At 42.4% G+C, this 19,878-nt stretch overlaps 1 protein-coding gene across 1 annotated transcript; it reads right to left on the reverse strand.

Annotated features, from left to right (window-relative positions):
- Positions 1–2,859: 2,859 nt before the first annotated feature.
- Positions 2,860–4,289, reverse strand: mrps14 (mitochondrial ribosomal protein S14). Its single transcript, XM_048256591.1, has 3 exons — positions 4,203–4,289; positions 3,406–3,570; positions 2,860–3,291 (listed from the first exon to the last, which is right to left on the reverse strand). Exons 1-3 carry the CDS (start codon positions 4,269–4,271, stop codon positions 3,109–3,111), a joined length of 417 nt encoding a protein of 138 aa, XP_048112548.1. The 5' UTR covers positions 4,272–4,289; the 3' UTR covers positions 2,860–3,108.
- Between the last annotated feature and the right edge of the window lie 15,589 nt (positions 4,290–19,878).

Genomic DNA, 19,878 nt, shown 5'->3' on the forward strand with positions numbered 1-19,878 from the left:
GGTGGATCGTAATGCCAATTATGCTGATTGAACAGAAAAGTTGCTGAGAAAGGTGTCTTTATGATTAAGTTCAGCTTCACTTGCGCAGACACATTGAATGAGCGCTCACGTTACAACCCCCCAATTGTAGGCTATGCATCTTTATTTAATCACACTCAATTAAGGAATATTTCCTAATCTGGAAAATGTTACGTTTTTTCCGGCCACCGGTTCATTAATAGTCTACCATTCATTTGTGCCGCAAATGATCAGACGTGTGACAGAAGCATGGGCATAGCCTGTCACTTCGCTGATCCGCGGATAGCAATCTCATCGGAGAGGAGGCCCTAACGCTGCAGATAACAGACAGAGAAAGGCACAGAACACAGTTACATGTACAGTGTAGCCATGGGTCTGGTGAATATAGCCTACCGAATGCAGATGGCTACAAGCTCACGCTTTGCCTGGTCTAGACTAGAAGCTTATGTTTCTAAGAATGCACGTAGCGCTCCAGAATCTTTGGTAGCAACCTCCCGGTAAAACAAACGTGTTTGTCAGAGAGAAAAAAAAAACTGATCATAAAATGTATCGTAAAAAGGAACGATGGTGTTGTAGAAATGTAGCGGAGTAAAAGTACAGATAATTGCTGTAAAATGTAACGAAGTAAAAGTGAGTTGGTGAAAACCTTTAAGAAACTTGGTAAGGAGGCAGTGTTGACCTATGGACAGACAGATTAAAAAATTAAGTGTGCCATGCAAAACTAGAAAAGCACTCCGAGAGTGCAGACCTTCGCAAAGCGAAAACACAACCGCCTCCTGGATCCAGACAGTGATCCGGATCACTCCCAAACTTTTTGAGTTATCTTGCGAACAAACAGATGAACAGACACACAGACAAACAAACAAACAAACCCCGATGAAAACATAACCTCCTTGGCAGAGGTAATAACTATATAACAGCATGCACACACACAAACCCACAAGAACTATATACAATATGCAAAATAACTATATCCAGCATGCACACGTACACAAATGCACAATAACTATATACAAGAACTATATACAACATGCAAAATAACTATATACAGCATGCACATACACACAAACCCACAAGAACTATATACAATATGCAAAATAACTATATCCAGCATGCACACGTACACAAATGCACAATAACTATATACAAGAACTATATAGAACATGCAGCGCACGCACACACACACACACACACACACACTGTAAACTATATAACTATACAGTATGCACACACACACATATTTAACAACAACCACACAATCCCACTCTCAGTCTCATCATCTTCTTGATCTTTATCTGAATGTATTGTGAATGGGTTGCAGCAGCGGACCTCACCCCCTTCACACTTGCAATAGTCAGTGCAACTGAGACTTGCAGCATGGCAGCTGCAGTTTCCTTTGCTGCAGGCTTTCAATGTGCTGCAGCTACAGCTGGTGACATCAAGCAAATTTACTGGAGCCACTGCCTGAATGGCAAGAGCGGGCATGACAGCACCTTCACTAGCAACCTCCCACCCAAACTATGTGATGTCTCTGGCCTCTGCAGGAGGCTCTCTCTGACCTGCAGCCTTCCACCATGGCATGTGTGCTCTTGGTTCCATTTGGACTTGAAATGTAGAGGTCATAGTTGTCTGCCCAGCTGAATATGGGGCCCATTCCTGGTCTCAATACATACAGTGCTTGGGGAACCTGATGCCACTCATAGTGACCTAAAAGATACTGGGACCGAGTTCTTTGTTGCACTGTATGGGCAGAAGAAGGCCAAGTCGATGAACAACACTCGCTACCAGATTTACAGTCACAGCAAAAAGCCTCCTAAGCTTAAAAAGCTTCCTCCAACAGATGCCAACCTGATGCTGCACATACTGCGTGCTCACTGCGTAGGCAGACAATCTGTTTTGTTTTGCGAGCAAATACATTTGGCAAATAGTTTATAAATGGAATAAAGCTCCTTAAAAATTAGCATGGAGGTCTGATGTGATTGACAGCTAGCAGAACCAATAAGACAACATAATTACCATTAGAATTATTAGCTTGGCTGTTGCCTGGTGGGGTTATGATGCTAACCAGATTTAAGCACAATTTAGCCAGTCGTCTTCTATGCCTTGCAGGATTGTTAATGCTTACTTTAAATGTGTATGTAGGTCCGTTGAGAGACAGAGAGAGGCTGCGCAAAGGTGCATATAGCTACAATGAAAGAATTCCATCCAATTTATATACTACAACATGGAAAATCATTGTGTGGTCAATGTTAATATTGTGGTGGGCCGCCACAAATAAATCAATGTATGGGAAACACTGTGGGCTGAAGGCATTGTTCGATTTTTGAGCTCAGGTAAAACTGTTTTCAGGTGATTGTTCAGTTTGGCAAGAAGTGTCAGAGGGTTTGTCAATGCAACTTGAGAATGTGGTTTTGTGTAATGTTTTCAGAAAAAGGTGGAAGGTTCCAAAAAAAATTGAGCCAGTTGTGAAAAACTGTAAATGTTACATGCAAGTAATGCTCTATTAAACAACTGCAAAATAAGCTTCAGAGAAGGCAGTCAAATGAGGAAAATAGGCTGTGTATTTACTTACAGTTGATGACATGCTTCATGGTACTAGCCTAACTCTGCCACCTTATTACTTTCTGAATCAGTTTCCACTGAATATGGTCTGTAAAGCAGTTTCCCACAACGTTGATCAATATTCACCAGAGCAGCTAAGTGGCACATGTCATGACTTTCAAAATAAATGCTTTGTTATGATTAAGGGCTTATCTAATCATTTATGGGTCATTACTTATTGCTGATGTTAAGGATACAAACAGCTGATCCAAGTCTAAAGACATGAATATAACAGGTCAATTTAACTGTTTCATTGCTTTATTCATCAATGACAAGTAGAGAATAATAATATAAGAAGTTCTATGTACATCTTCAATCATGACATGTCAAGATGATGTCACACAACTCTTTACATACAGGCCATCATCAAATATGAAGGAGAAATCCATGTTGGTCAGTTCTTAAGAGGGAAACTACCACTGCCTCATGTGATGGGTTGCTGGATGGTGAAGGTTGAGGTATGCCACGAGTCTGCAGTTTAGTCTGCCATCACCACATGGCTCTCTGGATCCCCGACATCTGGTTATGGTCGGCCAGGTCCCGAAATACAATGCGACTGACACGCCATCGCCGCTTCAACCCACGTGGCCTAGATGTCAGCACACACCTATTACGAATGCGCACCGGGCAGCTATCCCGAGGTAAAGCAGCAATTTCTTTATCTGCAACTTCCTGTTAGGCATAATGGTAAAAAGGAGACATAATCAGGTCACACACAGAACATACTTCACTGTTGCACAAAATTATCTCACTTCCTTGTGATTACATATTGTGCAAGTTGTATACCTGAAGTTCCTTAGGCAGAACTGTGTTCTTCCTCAGTGCGTTGATGCGAAGTCTTGTGTCTGCATATTCAAAGGCCATCTGTCTCCTCTTCACATCTCGGACCATCCGCCAGTCCACATAGTAGCCCCTGACCTGTTCTACCACACCCCATGAACACCTGAAGGCCTGTAGGTCAGTGACAGGAAAAATAAAATGATGGTGAGTAAATTGAGCAAGTGGCTTGACTGATTCAAACATCTTCCAAACTACTGATCTTGCTCTTCTAAAATTAGTATGTCTGACTTCCCCCTCATTCTGTTAGAAAAGATCCTAACACACATTTAAGTGCAGAGGTTTGCATCCACCGACAGAAAGGAGATAAACAAAGACATGCATTTTTATCAACACTTATCATCAGGGAAAGGGATAGAAAAAACAAACATTGTATTCGTGGAGAAGTTTGCATCTCACTATTTTCACTAATCTACAGGTTTCTATGATATTCAAGTCTGAGGACTGGAAAGGCTATGGCTCGCCATCTCCATTAGCACACACAACACATAATGGCTGGCAGAAGACAATATCGTGTATTTGAATTAGTTCGTCAAATTAAGGAAATCTATCGCATCTACATTAACGTTAGTCAGTCCACTTACCACACTAGCAAGTAAGTAGGCTAACGTTTATGCTACCTGGCTACCAATGTATCCAGTCAGAAATATGACGTGTATGGTATCTCTATTAATAACAACTATTGGAATGAATTAGCAGAAAATCAAGACCATTCACATAGTGAAAAAGATTTAAGATTAGTTCACCTGCTTAGATAAATTCAGGGATGATTGCAGTAGCCCGACACCTGAACAGACAACCTTGTAGGCAGCCATGTTTATCCCCTTCTTCTTCTGGAGTTCAGGGCAAAGGAGCTGAATTGCCTATTGCGCTTTATCGCCCTCTAATGGTCTGATGTGGACACTGCGTGTTAATTGTATTCAGTCTGGTTTTAATGTGCATTATATGACTGTGTGGTCATTTCTTTTTGAGTATTTTACTCTCTTCGTGAGTCTTTACACTGTATATTCGTTATGTTGTGATACTACAGTGTATGTTCTCCTCTATTATTTGGGGCAGCAGACTATGGAGGGACAAATGATTCAAAGCCAATTTTATTTTATATCTGTCAATTACAGTAGGCACAGGTTGTTTTCCCTCACCATCAAAACCCCCTTGAATATCTTGTACTAGGTGGACATGTGAAATAATTTTAGCACCACTTCAACTAGGCTATTTTGTGACTGAATATTTTCAGTCATTAATTTGTAATCTACATGTATTGTGTAGCCTGTCCATTTCTTGCAAGAAAACTAAATCACACTGCAGAACGGTGCACATTGAGGAACCAAATGGTGGCAGTGTAAACAAGCATTTGGTCTGTCTATCTCATTTGAAACAGAAACAATTCAATTTATAGAATAGATTGATCCTGAAATATTAGAAGCTGCTGAATAGTTTGCCTGGATTATATGTTGTTGTTAAGTGATAAGGAATACAGATGAAAAACCAGCACACATACATAAAGTATTTAAACTGTACTGCTAAATTAACACAAGTTAGCAAATTGCTTTACAGAAATACTTTAGAAATACCCATCACAGACTCGCGAAGTGGGGTCCATAAGGAGACATGTGTTGAAAGGGAGAGGTGTCTGTGTAAGATGAACACATGGAAAACATATTACACAGGCCCACACAATAAGGCATAAAGCAAGCACACGGCAATGAAAAATAAATACAGGACATGATGTTTGAGTTTGTGGACATGTGTTTCACTCACTCAGCAGAGTCTCTTAAGCTATACAGTATAAACAGTATATGTAACGTAATGTAATATGCCTCCTCAGGACTTTGATGATTTACACAGCACGTGCATTTCTACAAATCATGGCCAGCCATGCGTGACTCCTCAGTGCCCTCTGGTCACCCTATATCTCCCGTGTAATAATGTAACATAAAGTTCAGGAAGTAACTCTTAAAATGGAGTCACCTGTTTGAGACTACTGCACAGTTTCATCATTAAGTTCTCTTGCAGACAAAGACTGTTTTGTAGTATTGACACTATTCTCAACTTCTCTCCATCCCCCTACTCCTGTGTGTGTACTAAATGCTGTTCCTAAAACTGATTTAATACACAGATTCACATGCACACATTGGTAATTTTCCAAGTAGCCAAGTGTTGAAATGTGTCAGTTGCAGCACCTGGATGAAGTTGCACAAAATATAGTGACTAAAGACTGTGGCAGTGATTCAGCATCATATACTATTGACACATGCTGGTCTTGAGATTGAGAGTGAAATATGTCAGTTGCCATGTCCCTTGGATGAAATTTCATGAAATTTGGTGTGCATCTGAAAAGCATCTGTGGTAACGGTGCAGCATGTCAAAGTGAGTGGTATCTGGGGACCAAACGCTTCTACTCCGCTGTGTTAGCGCTGCAGCGGTCATTGTACACAGGGAGGTATATGCAAAACAGAGAGAATGTGTGTAGTGTTTGTGAGATTGTGAATTCTTAGCCTTAGATAGAGGTTGTGGGGGCATCCAACATAACACAAAGTGGTATCTTGTTTTAACAGTGTAACAGAACTGAACAGAGCAGAAGAACACTAGAAAAAAATGTTTTTGTTTGTAATGTCATATTGGATTAAGATTGGCTTTGTGGGCTGTACAGTTGAGCAACTTTGCACATTGTTCTGAAGCAAATGAGGATCATTTTCCTGACAAAACCATCAGGAGATTTCAAGGCATTATGGAACAGAGGGGCCTTCTGCCATTCTCTGGTTTAGAATCCCTCAGGAGTTTGCATAGAACAATGCAAACTATTTCCTGCAGGTTTTCCCAGGCCACCATCATTGTTACCAGACACTTGAAGATGCCCTTTTGGATAAATACTAACATATGGTTAATTGTACAGTACCACTTTAAACCACCAGTGCAAAGTCAAAGAAGATTTTGCCAGATAGGTCTACACTTAGTCTCCTCTACTGAATTGACCAACCAATCAACACACTATTAAGTGTGTTCTTTTTCGTGAACTAAAGGGCACATACTTTATTTAGAAAATCTTCTTTCCCCCCTTTTTTAATACCCAGCAAATTGATAACCTGCGAGCAACCAGGGCCAAATTACAGGAGTGGATTTTTACCACGAATCAACTCAGTTGTTTTCTTCCTGCAAACAAGCACACAGAACAGAGATGTATTCTACTTTTAACATGATCAAGGAATGGGCCATTTCTAGGCTCCCCCCCCTCCCGACATTGCAATGTGCCTACTTCAAAGAGCACTGTTCCCACCTATTTTTGCCTACCATCAAATGCTTGACCTCTTAGCATGGAGCTAAGACCATATAGTTTCTTTCTAGATTCAGAATTAATGTGTGTTGCACTGGCACAGAGTTACAGAGGCTAGAATATTGTTTTTTCTCTACCGGGTTACAAACATCTTTGAACTGACCACATTTCAGCCCTCTAAGTCACTTGAGTCACTCTGAGCCCTAGCAGCAGGTCTTGTGAAGCTGTGTGTAAAAGTAGATCAATAGAAGAAAAGATGAGTAGATTACACAGTTATTTGTAAAGGTATGTCCATGCGTTTGGCAAAATGCCCTATGGATACTCCCTGGCCTATAGGACTGTGGTTACCCAAAATGCATACTGACAATAAAAGGCTTACAGTATATGAACCCCTTGGTGTAGAAGCATAATCATGGTCTCAAATGAAAGGTAACACTGAAATGTTATTATTGGTATTTTGATTGCATATCAGGGGTTCTGATATAGAAGGACTACACAAAATATGGAATAACTACACAAAAGTCTTTTTATTTTTGCATTTTTGTTTTTGGTTCAATGGATGTGTAAAACATGGACTATACATCTACACAATTTACAGTATATTGGATAAAACAACATGAATATTCCATTTCTATGGATTATTGTGGATATTTCAAGACCCAATATGCTGCATCTACTTATTGCTAAGGATATACACTGCAGAAGGTAGGGAAGCACCAAGGGGATGCATGAAGGATTAAAAAAGCTCAAAGCAGCTCTAATCTATTGGCCGGTACACCATTGGCCTTAATGAGGGCCTCATTCAGTATCTCGTTTCGTTCAGAAAGAAATCTTCTTCCATTTTCATAACCTGTATGTCTCATGTCATAGTCTATGTTCAAAGTCAGAGTTAAGTATAAGTATATATACTTTTTTGATCCCGTGAGTGAGGGAAATTTGGTCTCTGCATTTAACCCAATTGGTGAATTAGTGAAACACAAACAGCACACAGTGAACACACAGTGAGGTGAAGCACACACTAATCCCGGCAGTGAGCTGCCTGCTACAACGGGCGGCTCGGGGAGCAGTGAGGGGTTAGGTGCCTTGCTCAAGGGCACTTCAGCCACGGCCCACTGGTCGGGGCTCGAACCGGCAACCCTCCGGTTACAAGTCCAGAGTGCTAACCAGTTGGCCACGGCTTGGAGTTGATGGATTAGGCAAGAGATGAGATGTACCGTAATTTCCCAACTATTAGGTGAGGTATACATTGATTTTGCAAACTTTTTTTCAGCTATGAGGTTAACACATCGTCTTTGAGACGGTGGGAAATTCATTGCGTTGCCACTTTATATTAGAGAAGCACTCATTTTCGTTTATAGTTTGATATTGTGTGGGAAGAGGACAATAATCCATCAAATTCATCTAAGGGAGTGTTCATGGTGAAATTGACAATGGCCCCGATACTCCCCTCTTAGTCTTGAGCATTGACCCAACCATCCTAAACGTCAAGCAATCACCTTTCCTGTTCCTTATAGTTAAATCAGAAGCATCAGTCTTTGTTATTGCTTGATTATAAAACCAAAAGCAGTGCATCTGACATGCATGCAAGGGAGTAGTTGTGGTAAACATTACGGCAAGGACTCCCAAGATATTATCCACACCTCCAACATCTAAAATTAACTAAACAATGCTTTTAAAGAGCTGGAGATTTCTTAATTTTTGGTGATATATCAAGGTCTCTTTTGACTGCTTTAAATGGCTTAAAGGCATATCACATGGAGTCCTTTACATCTTAAAATAACATAACGATTAGAGGGGCACTTTGAGAGTGACAACTTCTGCCAAGTCCAAATGCCATATCTTGCCATCAAAGTGAGGGTGAAAATCTATTTATGAATCAACCCCATGACTCAATCCGCCACAAAATGAGATGGTTTCTCCCTTGGCCCATAGACCTTTTCAACAAGTTTCATGAAAATCAGACTAGTGGTTAATTTGCTTACAGATTACAGACAGACAGACATACAGACTAATAGACTAAAAGACAACACAGAAAACATAACTTCCTTGGAGGAGGTAATAATGACTATGATGCATGTGCAACACAGAAGTTATGCCTCTGTGCATCCTGCAGTAGTCTTTGTTGCCTTAGAGACAGATGGATACACAAACATACCACTGATGCTGTGCAATCTGAGGTCAAACCACTAGAAATTACAGTGTCCTTGCATGCTGTTCACAAGCTGCACATGTGGGTGGCACATGCTGACGTCATTGCGCTGTGCACCACAGAATTAGCACACCGGGACAGGAATTTCACAGGGGATATTCATTGCCAGTAGACTCACCCTGAACAGGAGTCAGTAATGATCCTCTGTTTAAAAAGGAGTAGAATGCTTAGTAGGAATGCTTATGGTGCATGTGAAAGAGACTCTTTAAAACAGGCAGACACAAGAAAGACACCGAAAACGCCATCCAATGCAATGCACAGGGTAGGATACAAAAATAGGATGAGACGTTAATAACCTATTGCACAGCCACCTTGCACAGGTACCTTAATTAAAGTGCTTTTGGCTTTGATGGCTTTGCTGTTGCAGAGGACAGATTGTAGCTCCTAAAGTTATTACAATGCAGTTTATCCAAATGGTGAAGGCCCAGGCCCATTTGCATGTATATCCTAATTTAGCAACATTATGGAAAGCTGCAAGATACCAAGCTCTTGTCTCATTCATTATTTAATGGGGAAACTCTTGTTAGGGAAGCCCTGAGGTACCAAGTCCAAGCCATAAACCATAATTGGGACCTTGGTGGCTCCTCCCTTGGTCTGCACTTGAAATGCAAGTTGATGCACAACCAGAGCTAATGACATCGCTGCTGGCTTTCCACACAACCATTTAATCATTTCAGCATAAACAATCCTGAAAGACAGCTAAATGACTGGAAAAGGTCAAAAAAGATTAAAAGAGGTGAATTACTTCATAACATCCCCATTCATGGATACAAGTTCACCACATTACTTCCCTAAATTAGTAGTTTATGTGTTACATGGATTTTCTGACTTATAATAGAACACTGTCCTTATTCAATGGGAGTAGACTAGAATGCATCCAAGCACAACACAAACTTTAAAAATAGGCATATTTCAATATGTCAAATTATAACAACTGTAAAGGCTTGCAGGCAAAGACCCAAATGCAGACCAGATACATTCTATAGTTCAGCTTTTATTTTAAAGTTCTCAAGCAGTCAAAAGATGAAACAAAACACCAAAAATACAGTACCATCCAAAGGAAAGGGTCAAATGCAAAAGTTCCAAAAAGGGCAAAGCACAAAAGATCCAGGCAAACTTTTCAAGGCAGAGTATCCAAAAACGTGGCCAGAAAAAAAAGTATTCCAAGAACACAGGCATAGTTTTCACTAAACAGAGGCCAAAATTCTGGCACAATCTGACCAAGAGCATCAAATAAATTGAACTTAAATACTAGGGGATCTAGACAAAAGAGACAGATCATTGGGCGAGAGCAAACAAGGGACAGGAGACATTAATTCAGGCAATGAGCGGACTATTGGTGTGGAGGCAGGGTTCAGGCCACAACAAAAGCACATGACATCAAAACAACACAACATGACAGACAATACACAAACAGTTCAGCAGGGCAGGCAGAGTCCCTCAGTATTCAGACTGAACACTGACAACAACATACAATTCTGAAGGTACTAATTGAAGCATTTTTGCAGGGTGATTTGATGATGCATTTGAGTTGTGAGTTGTGTGTCAGTCTCTCTAGACAATGTGATTGTAGGTAAGCTGGAGTTGAAAGGCGGTATCCTGCCTGACATGAGGTCGCAACCCTGCTGCCCTTTGGAATTTGTGGCATTGCTCCTGAGAGAGCATGTCAGTCAAATGTGCCCCTAATTGGAGGTCTCTCACATTCCTTAACAAAAGAGCCCTGGTGGATTTGCCCCTACCTCATTGTGCCCATGGGTCAATGAAACTGTCTCAGTTAGAGCTAAAAACATTTAAGATGTGTTACCCCATGTATACAGCCTTACTCGAGACTTGCATGTTGTTGCATGGGGGTGTGTGTGTGTGTGTGTGTGGGGGGGGGGCTGTTAAACCCATCAAAACAGGGCAAGGACATTTGAGGCCAGCATAATCCAAAATGCCAAGCAAAATGATAACGGGAACATTAAGCTTCAGAAAATGTTCAGAGCACCATCTGTGATTTCACTTAGAATGAGACCACCAAGGTTAACAGGAAGTCTCAAAGTTCCATCTACTCCCTTTACCCATACTATGATATTCCTACAAAAAGCACAGTATGTAAGGGACATTTCCTCCATGTTCTCTTTCATGACAGCTGTCATTGTCTACGTCATCGGAACATCATTCTGCATTTCTGCATTTCTGCATTGTTGCACTGTTGACTTACTCATTTGCACTATCACCATGACCACTATCACCATTGCACTACCACCATGACACTCATTCACACAGAGCACTTAGAGCACCTTACCATACCTTACTATGCACAGAGAATCACAGGCTCAGTCCCTGCCTCAGTCATTGCAAGCGCCTCTGATTTATTAATCACCACCATGTGGATACTGTTTTTAGAATTGATTTAGATTAAGTATAATTTGTATTTTTGCAATTTGTATTTTAGTATATTCTTATATATTGTATTAAGTGTTAGTATAATTTGTATTTTAGTATATTTAGCATATTCTTTATCTTCTACTGTCCTTACTGCTTAGTTGTGTTTTTATATTATATACATTAATTACTCTTTCTGCTGTTAAAGAATGTGTTTGTGTTGTATGTATGCTGCTGCTGAGACCTTGAATTTCCCCTGGGGATCAATAACGTATCTATCTATCTATCTATCTATGAATATCTTAATCAGCAGACGAGACTTTATTGTCAATCAAATAAATCATGCATGTAATCTCTCCTCAGAAATGAAGAACAAGACCCAAAAAACAATATAAGGTACATTCGGATTCATGTACATTAAAAAGGAACATTTTTATTAATATTTATTTTTCTTCACTTAAAATAGTTGTTCTATCACACTAATGACACTAATTTGAATTACGGCTTTTGTGCTGCACTGTACTGTTCTCTTTGTGGCAAATAAGAATAGGCAATAATACCCAATTTGCCAATTTATTGACATGGGGCACAGCACAGCAGAAATCAGTTGAGTAATATGTAACATTTATCTGACCTCAGAGGAGCATGACAAAGTTTGACTTTAAACGAGAGTTCATCTTCTATGATCTTCAGAAGTTTCATGGAAACAGTGTCACTTTAAGCAAGTTAATGTACTGACAACTTCCTCATCTGTGCCCCACTGGTCCTTGCATGCATGGTGTTGAATGGTTTAAAATTAGCAAAATGTTTTGTCCAGTTCCACCCACCAACGTAATAATCCTGCCAACTCCCACCAACATAATAAACCAGGAAGTTTGCAGGAAGTTTGTAGCAAGCAAAGCTAGATAGACTGACTATTGGTGTTGCATTATCTTTTAAAATAAATGTTCTTGCCGTTGCTCTTAGTTATTTGGGATTTAAGTTTTCTAAGGTGACAATTCGGCTTGTAGATTATTTCTCCATCTTTTAAATTGAAGCGAGCGTGGAGCGATTTCACTGGAGCTGGAGGATTTTGAAGTGGAGCGGGGAGCGAAATTGAGCGGATCGGCCTGACGTGAATTTGAGCGGAGGAGCGGCCGAGTGAACAGCCACCTGAGCGAGGAGCGGGATACGCTCAGCTCCGCTCACTAGCTCTGGTATGTTTATCACTGATACTGCTTGAAGAAATGGCGACACATGATATGAGAACGTCCTTCCAAATATTGGTCATCTGTCAAACATTCCTGAATAAGTGTTCACCCCCACACACACACACACACATACTTTAACTGGCACACAAACACCCATGAACACGCGTGCACACACACACACTCACGAGTGAACACGGAATGTGCAGAACTGAGCTGTGGTCATATTTTGTACAGTTATGCGGTAGATCTTTAAAGTTTTATTAGAAAATGTCTGTAAATGACCTCAAGAAAAACATTGAATGTCATTGCAACAAAACATAAGTCAGAAGGGTAGAAACACTGCAGCTTTATTGCTTGACCCAGTAAGAGAAGGTGGAAAACACAATGGGTGCATCCACAGCTGCTTGACTCCCAGTAAAAAGGTGATGAAAATGACTAAAGGTAGAAATACAATGAATGCCTATGCAGCAACTGATAAAAAAGATATCATTTCACTAAATCAGTAATTTATTACATTGGTGGGAAGTTAATGTAATAACGCTTTTAACCTTCCCATCAATGTAATAACTTCCTGCAAATGTAATAATTGTTGGTTTATTGTGTTGGTGGGAAATTATAACATTGGCAGGATTATTATTTAAACATGCAGATTTTTGCATGATGACGTTGGTTGTTTATTACGTTGGTGGGAAGTTATACGTTGGTTGGTGCTACAGACCCCATAAACAGTTTGGACAAAAATGTTCCCACCACAACAGTTACTGTGCTAATCTTGACAGTGGCTATGGGTGTTTTAGCTTCTTCAAAGCTGAGTGTCACACATTTTAAACATTCAAACAAGCTTTGAAAAAGTACAGAGTGGGATGTTGACTAAGGCTTTAAAGTTAATGTCAATGTTGTGTTGACATAAAACATGTGACCTTTACTGTAATCTATGCCCCATGGGAAGAAGGAGACAAGGTCAATGTCAGAACATCTAAGAGAGTGCCCATCAGATTTCCTGAAAAAAGAAAATGGTGGGGGTGCTTATTGCACATATGTCTGCAAAGCGAATCAAACTCTTTGCGAATCAAACTCTTTTCCAGGAGTGGCCACAAGAATGCCAGCCAGCCTGTGATCAGAGCATTTCCACAGTGTGATCAAAAGTAGCTAAGAAACACCACATACTGTATATGGCTCAGACAGAGTGGTCTGTAATGCAAGCACAGCTGGAACCAAAACAATAACCGCATTTTGACAAAGCAACATTTCCCTGATTTTCTCTCGCGGTCAGCACTCAAGCTGACTAAATGTACCCCAGTCATTGCCTCTCATCACTTGGCAGTGTGGCTGACTGCTGAAGGATACCATTTCAGAGCAAAATTAGTGTGACTTCTGCCGTGCTGGCCCGAGCCTTTTGGGGGCCCTAAGCAGAATTTGATTTGGGGGCCCCTTCTCACCAAGCGGAGTCACCAGTGCTTGATGATTATTGACACAAATGTCACGCTACAATATACAATAACAATGAGGTAATGTATTAATACAGTGATGGATTACTGTCCCCCTGGGCACAGTCAAGTCAAGTTTATTTATATAGTGCATTTCATACACAGAGGTCATTCAATGTGCTTTACATAAACAAAACCAAACAATAATAACAAACTAGATGTACCGCAGAGCGGTACAAAATATGACCGCCGCCCAGTCCAGCACATTTTTTCCACAAAAAGAAATCACGGTGAAAGGCCTATATGATTCTAACTGTCTCACTAAATTGCATTATCCACACTCAATTCTCACTGGTATCTGCTAGACAACAAGTACCAAAACATGATTAGTTCATAGATTTCACATGTAAAATTCATTTTATACAACCCCACCTCCATCTTGCCTGTTTAAAATTCTGAGAAATTCTTGATTGTTTGTGTTATGTGTGTGTGTGTGTGTGTGTGTGTGTGTGTGAGTGAGTGTGTGTGTGTGTGTGTGTGTGTGTGTGTGAGTGTGTGTGTGTGTGTGCCTGCTTGTGTTTTGTGCCTGTGCCTGTGCATGCAAGCGTACATATGTCTACTGTGTGAGTATGTGTCATCACATTATGATTACTGTGAATGTATGTGTGTGTGTGTGTGTATCTGTTTGTGCACATGTGTGCACATGAAATGGGTTAACATGACCCCTGGAGGCAAACATACGGAAAAAAATGGTCATCCTAGGCCCTACAATTCTCAAGATATTCACAGAGAACTGTGTCTGCCCTACCCTCCTTTCTGGGGGTCCAGTCCAGCGGGGGGGGCTGACCTTGTCAGCCAGAGATATTGGGATGAAAACACCAAATTTTTTGCTTTTTAATTTTTAACTAGGTGGCGCTATACATGAAATAAGTGGTAATGGGATGGGTTGACATGCCCCTTAAGACCAACATACATAAAAAAAAGATGGACCTCCTAGGCCCTCACGGTTCTCGAGATATTCACAGAAAACTGTCTCCGGCCACCTACAGGCCAGTTGGTGTATAGTAACATGAATTAATTTATTGTGTGGCCCCCCATGAACGGAATTCCACAAAACTTGGCGTGCATACAGAGGGTGTCATAATGATCATACACTTCCAATTTCGTGCAGTTTTGACTATGTTAGGTCACAGATACCTTCAATTACAACACCTCATTTTTACTTTTTTGTGTTCAACTAGGTGGCGCTATACATGAAATGAGTGGTTATGGAATGGGTTGACATGGCCCTTTAAGACCAACATACAAAAAAAGGTGGTCCTCCTAGGCCCTGCAGTTCTCGAGATATTCACAGAAAACTGTGTCTGCCCTACCCTCCTTTTCGGGGGGGGTCCAGTCCAGCCCAGGGGGCTACAGATCAAAACGAAAAACGATGGTTCCATGCTATCCATGTGGGTCTCCATCTCTCCGCAACTCAGGCAAAACATCATTCAAGGTAAAGACGTTAATCTCGCTTCCTTGTTGTTGCCGTCTCCCGCTGTCGACCGTCAGCTCGTCGACTGCGGTGACGTTTCAGTCATTCTCAAAAATTCCGACCCGAGGCTTTCAAAGAGCCTGTCGTTCTGTGACTTCGTGATTGCCAGTTTTGACCTTGTCAGCCAGAGATATTGGGATGAAAACACCAAATTTTTTGCTTTTTAATTTTTAACTAGGTGGCGCTATACATGAAATAAGTGGTAATGGGATGGGTTGACATGCCCCCTTAAGACCAACATACATAAAAAAGATGGATCTCCTAGGCCCTACGGTTCTCGAGATATTCACAGAAAACTGTCTCCGGCCACCTACAGGCCAGTTGGTGTATAGTAACATGAATTAATTTATTGTGTGGCCCCCCATGAACGGAATTCCACAAAACTTGGCGTGCATACAGAGGGTGTCATAATGATCATACACTTCCAATTTCGTGCAGTTTTGACTATGTTAGGTCACAGATACCTTCAATTACAACACCTCATTTTACTTTTGTGTTCAACTAGGTGGCTATACATGAAATGAGTGGTTATGGAATGGGTTGACATGGCCCTTTAAGACCAACATACAAAAAAGGTGGTCCTCCTAGGCCCTGCAGTTCTCGAGATATTCACAGAAAACTGTGTCTGCCCTACCCTCCTTTCGGGGGGTCCAGTCCAGCGGGGGGGGGCTACAGATCAAAACGAAAAACGATGGTTCCATGCTATCCATGTGGGTCTCCATCTCTCCGCAACTCAGGCAAAACATCATTCAAGGTAAAGGCGTTAATCTGGCTTCCTTGTTTTGTTGCCGTCTCCGCTGTCGACCCGTCAGCTCGTCGACCGGTGGCGCTTCAGTCATTCTCAAAAATTCCGACCCGAGGCTTTCAAAGAGCCTGTCGTTCTGTGACTTCGTGATTGCCAGTTTTGACCTTGTCAGCCAGAGATATTGGGATGAAAACACCAAATTTTTTGCTTTTTAATTTTTAACTAGGTGGCGCTATACATGAAATAAGTGGTAATGGGATGGGTTGACATGCCCCCTTAAGACCAACATACATAAAAAGATGGATCTCCTAGGCCCTACGGTTCTCGAGATATTCACAGAAAACTGTCTCCGCCACCTACAGGCCAGTTGGTGTATAGTAACATGAATTAATTTATTGTGTGCCCCCATGAACGGAATTCCACAAAACTTGGCGTGCATACAGAGGGTGTCATAATGATCATACACTTCCAATTTCGTGCAGTTTTGACTATGTTAGGTCACAGATACCTTCAATTACAACACCTCATTTTTACTTTTTTGTGTTCAACTAGGTGGCGCTATACATGAAATGAGTGGTTATGGAATGGGTTGACATGGCCCTTTAAGACCAACATACAAAAAAAGGTGGTCCTCCTAGGCCCTGCAGTTCTCGAGATATTCACAGAAAACTGTGTCTGCCCTACCCTCCTTTCGGGGGGTCCAGTCCAGCGGGGGGGGGGCTACAGATCAAAACGAAAAACGATGGTTCCATGCTATCCATGTGGGTCTCCATCTCTCTGCAACTCAGGCAAAACATCATTCAAGGTAAAGACGTTAATCTCGCTTCCTTGTTGTTGCCGTCTCCCGCTGTCGACCGTCAGCTCGTCGACTGCGGTGACGTTTCAGTCATTCTCAAAAATTCCGACCCGAGGCTTTCAAAGAGCCTGTCGTTCTGTGACTTCGTGATTGCCTTCGGCATGTACCGCGATGTCCTCTGCAGTGCCTTCCCCGATCGCCGCCTGGAACTGGACACGTATCTCGCTATGATGGCCGATTTTAATCAGCGTTATGGGGGTACCCTGTTCTATCAATATCACAACTCGTTCTCCGCAAAGTCTGCTTCCTACATTTCCCTCTACAATTCCCGTTTAGACTAGTCCATTGTCGACACAGAGCTGTTGGTCAGGCACTTCAGCGGTCAGCGATCGCTCAGCTGCAATATTTGTAGCTCCCACGGCCACTCAGCCAGTCTGTGTCCTCAGACAGTCTTCAGCGCACCACCCGTTCCGGCCACTGCCCAGGGTGACGGCGTAAGGGCTCCTCTCGATAGGCAGGGGCGGCCTGTTTCCTACTTTAACAGGCTCGCTATCTGCAACAATTTTAAAGGAGAATTCCGGTGTAATATTGACCTAAAGTGTGTTGAAACATGATACCGAGTGTGAACGTATGTCTTATAGCCCATCTCGGCTTGTCCGATGCTACCAACAGCTTTTTCAATGGTGGTGCTTCGGCATCGGGCTAGCCATGCAAATAAATCACTGTTTTACACCATTTACGAGGCTCAATGTATCTCCACACTTCATTGGTAGACTTCTGAGGGCCCTGACATTTAAAACGAGACATTGAGAACTTTGAAAAAGCACTGGTAGTTTACTTACAAGATGATTTATGCAGACAGTATCTTCACAAAGTTTAGCGTTTGCAGCCATCTTGAATTTAGTCACGATAAGTCGAGCGACGAGTAAGAATGAACAGGTATTATAAGGGATCAGATTCCAAAAATAATTCAGTGGAAATGCATGGATTCCAGTTTCTTCCAGTAGCAGCAACTGGAATGTCAGGGCCCTCGGAAGTCTACCAATGAAGTGTGGAGATACATTGAGCCTCGTAAATAGTGTAAAACAGTGATTTATTTGCATGGCTAGCCCGATGCCAAAGCTAACTAGCGCCAGATTTTGGAGTGCAGGGGACAAGCCGAGATGGGCTATGAGACATACGTTCACACTCGGTATCATGTTTCAACACACTTTAGGTCAATATCACACCGGAATTCTCCTTTAATGAGGGCGTCTGCTCCCATACTAACTGTATTTTCTCCCATGTCTGTAGCCAGTGCAAGGACCCTCATCCAAAGTCCGTCTGCCCCCGTCGCGGAAGGCCGCCGCGGGGAGGAAAGGTGGTTTCTGCAAAGAAATTCTAGCGTCTCACCCGTCCACGCCTATTAATGTCTCCGTTTTGTCATATTATCTCTCTGCCCATCCTGACTCTGTGTTTGTTAATTTTTTGCTCACTGGTCTCTCTCAGGGGTTTAGGGTTGGTGTCCTGTCCCCCCTCTCTGACTCGTACGTAGCTAGGAACCTGCAGTCTGCCCTGGCCGAACCTTCTGTTGTGTCCGAACTTTTGTCCAAGGAACTTAATAAAGGCTATATTCTCGGCCCTTTCTCTGACCCTCCTTTTTGCCCCTTCCGCGTTAATTCCCTCGGCGTGGCCACTCTGAAATACTCCGGTAAGAAAAGGCTGATTTTTGACATGTCCTCGCCTCACTCCGACGTCTGGTCCAGCATTAATGAAATGATTCCCCTCGAACCATTTTCGCTCCACTACGCTTCCGTCGACAATGCCATCGCCGGCAGGGGCGCTCTCCTGGCTAAGGCCGACATCACAGACGCGTTCAAGGTTATGCCGATTCAGTGGCAGTCCAACTTTTATTTCGCCGTGAGGCTCACGTTCGGCTGCAGGAGTAGTCCCCACATCAACCTCGGAAGCGCTGTGCTGGATTTTGCTCAATGTCTGCCATCTCCCGTTCGTCCTGCACCTCCTGGACGATTTCCTGCTAATTGATTTCCCAGCGGGGTCTAGTTCAGGTCTGGACGTCCTTCGCGCTGTGTTCTTGGAGCTCGGTGTCCCTCTGTCGGCAGAGAAGACCCTGGGCCCTGTTCACTCTCTCGAATTTCTGGGCATTATCCTCAACTCGGTTGCAATGCGGGCTTCTCTCCCGGGGGAAAAATTAGCTAGGATTCTCGAAGTGTCCGCCTCATTTCTCTTTGTGGGCACAGTGACCAAGCAAGACCTCCTCTCTCTCTTGGGTCATCTAAATTTTGCATCATCATTCCGCAGGGATGCTCCTTTATTTCTCGCCTGTTAATTCTGGCCCACTCCGTTGTTAATTTATCCGATCCCATCGCGCTCGACCTGGGTTGTCAGTCGGATCTTGGTTTCTAGTCTAAATTACTTACTGAATGGAACGGCATCTCGTTTTTCTATAATGATCACTCTGATTCGTCTGTCTCTCTCGAGCTGTTCACGGATGCCACTCCGTCTCTCGGTTTTGGGGGGTCGTATAAAGACACGTGGTTCGCAGAGAGATGGTCTGACAAATTTATGGCATTTGCCTCCGATGCTGCTTCGTCCGCCCTCTTCGAGCTGTATCCCACCGTGGTAGCCTGCGTACTCTGGGGTACCCATTGGTCAAGAAAGCGCATCACTTTCTTCTGTGACAACGAGGCAGTAGTGGCCATCGTAAACAAAGGTCGCTCTCGCTGCCCTAAAATAATGTCCCTTTTAAGGAGGCTCACCTGGCAGTCTGTTATTCACAATTTCATCGCAAATGCCATTCATGTCCCCGGATATTTTAACGTTCAAGCTGACGCCCTCTCTCGTCTCTGTTTGCAGGAATTCCACCGGCTCTGCCCTTCA

The sequence above is a fragment of the Alosa alosa genome, chromosome 1 (genome assembly GCF_017589495.1).
Source record: "Alosa alosa isolate M-15738 ecotype Scorff River chromosome 1, AALO_Geno_1.1, whole genome shotgun sequence".
In the NCBI taxonomy this organism is placed as follows: domain Eukaryota; kingdom Metazoa; phylum Chordata; class Actinopteri; order Clupeiformes; family Clupeidae; genus Alosa; species Alosa alosa.

What these genes read in the sequence shown, in the direction of transcription:
- mrps14 (XM_048256591.1), bottom strand. Translation starts at nt 4,271, where the DNA reads ATGGCTGCCTACAAGGTTGTCTGTTCAGGTGTCGGGCTACTGCAATCA. An exon ending in CCCTGAATTTATCTAAGCAG is followed by an intron (nt 3,571 to 4,202) that starts GTGAACTAATCT and finishes ACTGACCTACAG; the next exon opens with GCCTTCAGGTGTTCATGGGG. An exon ending in TTCTGCCTAAGGAACTTCAG is followed by an intron (nt 3,292 to 3,405) that starts GTATACAACTTG and finishes TATGCCTAACAG; the next exon opens with GAAGTTGCAGATAAAGAAAT.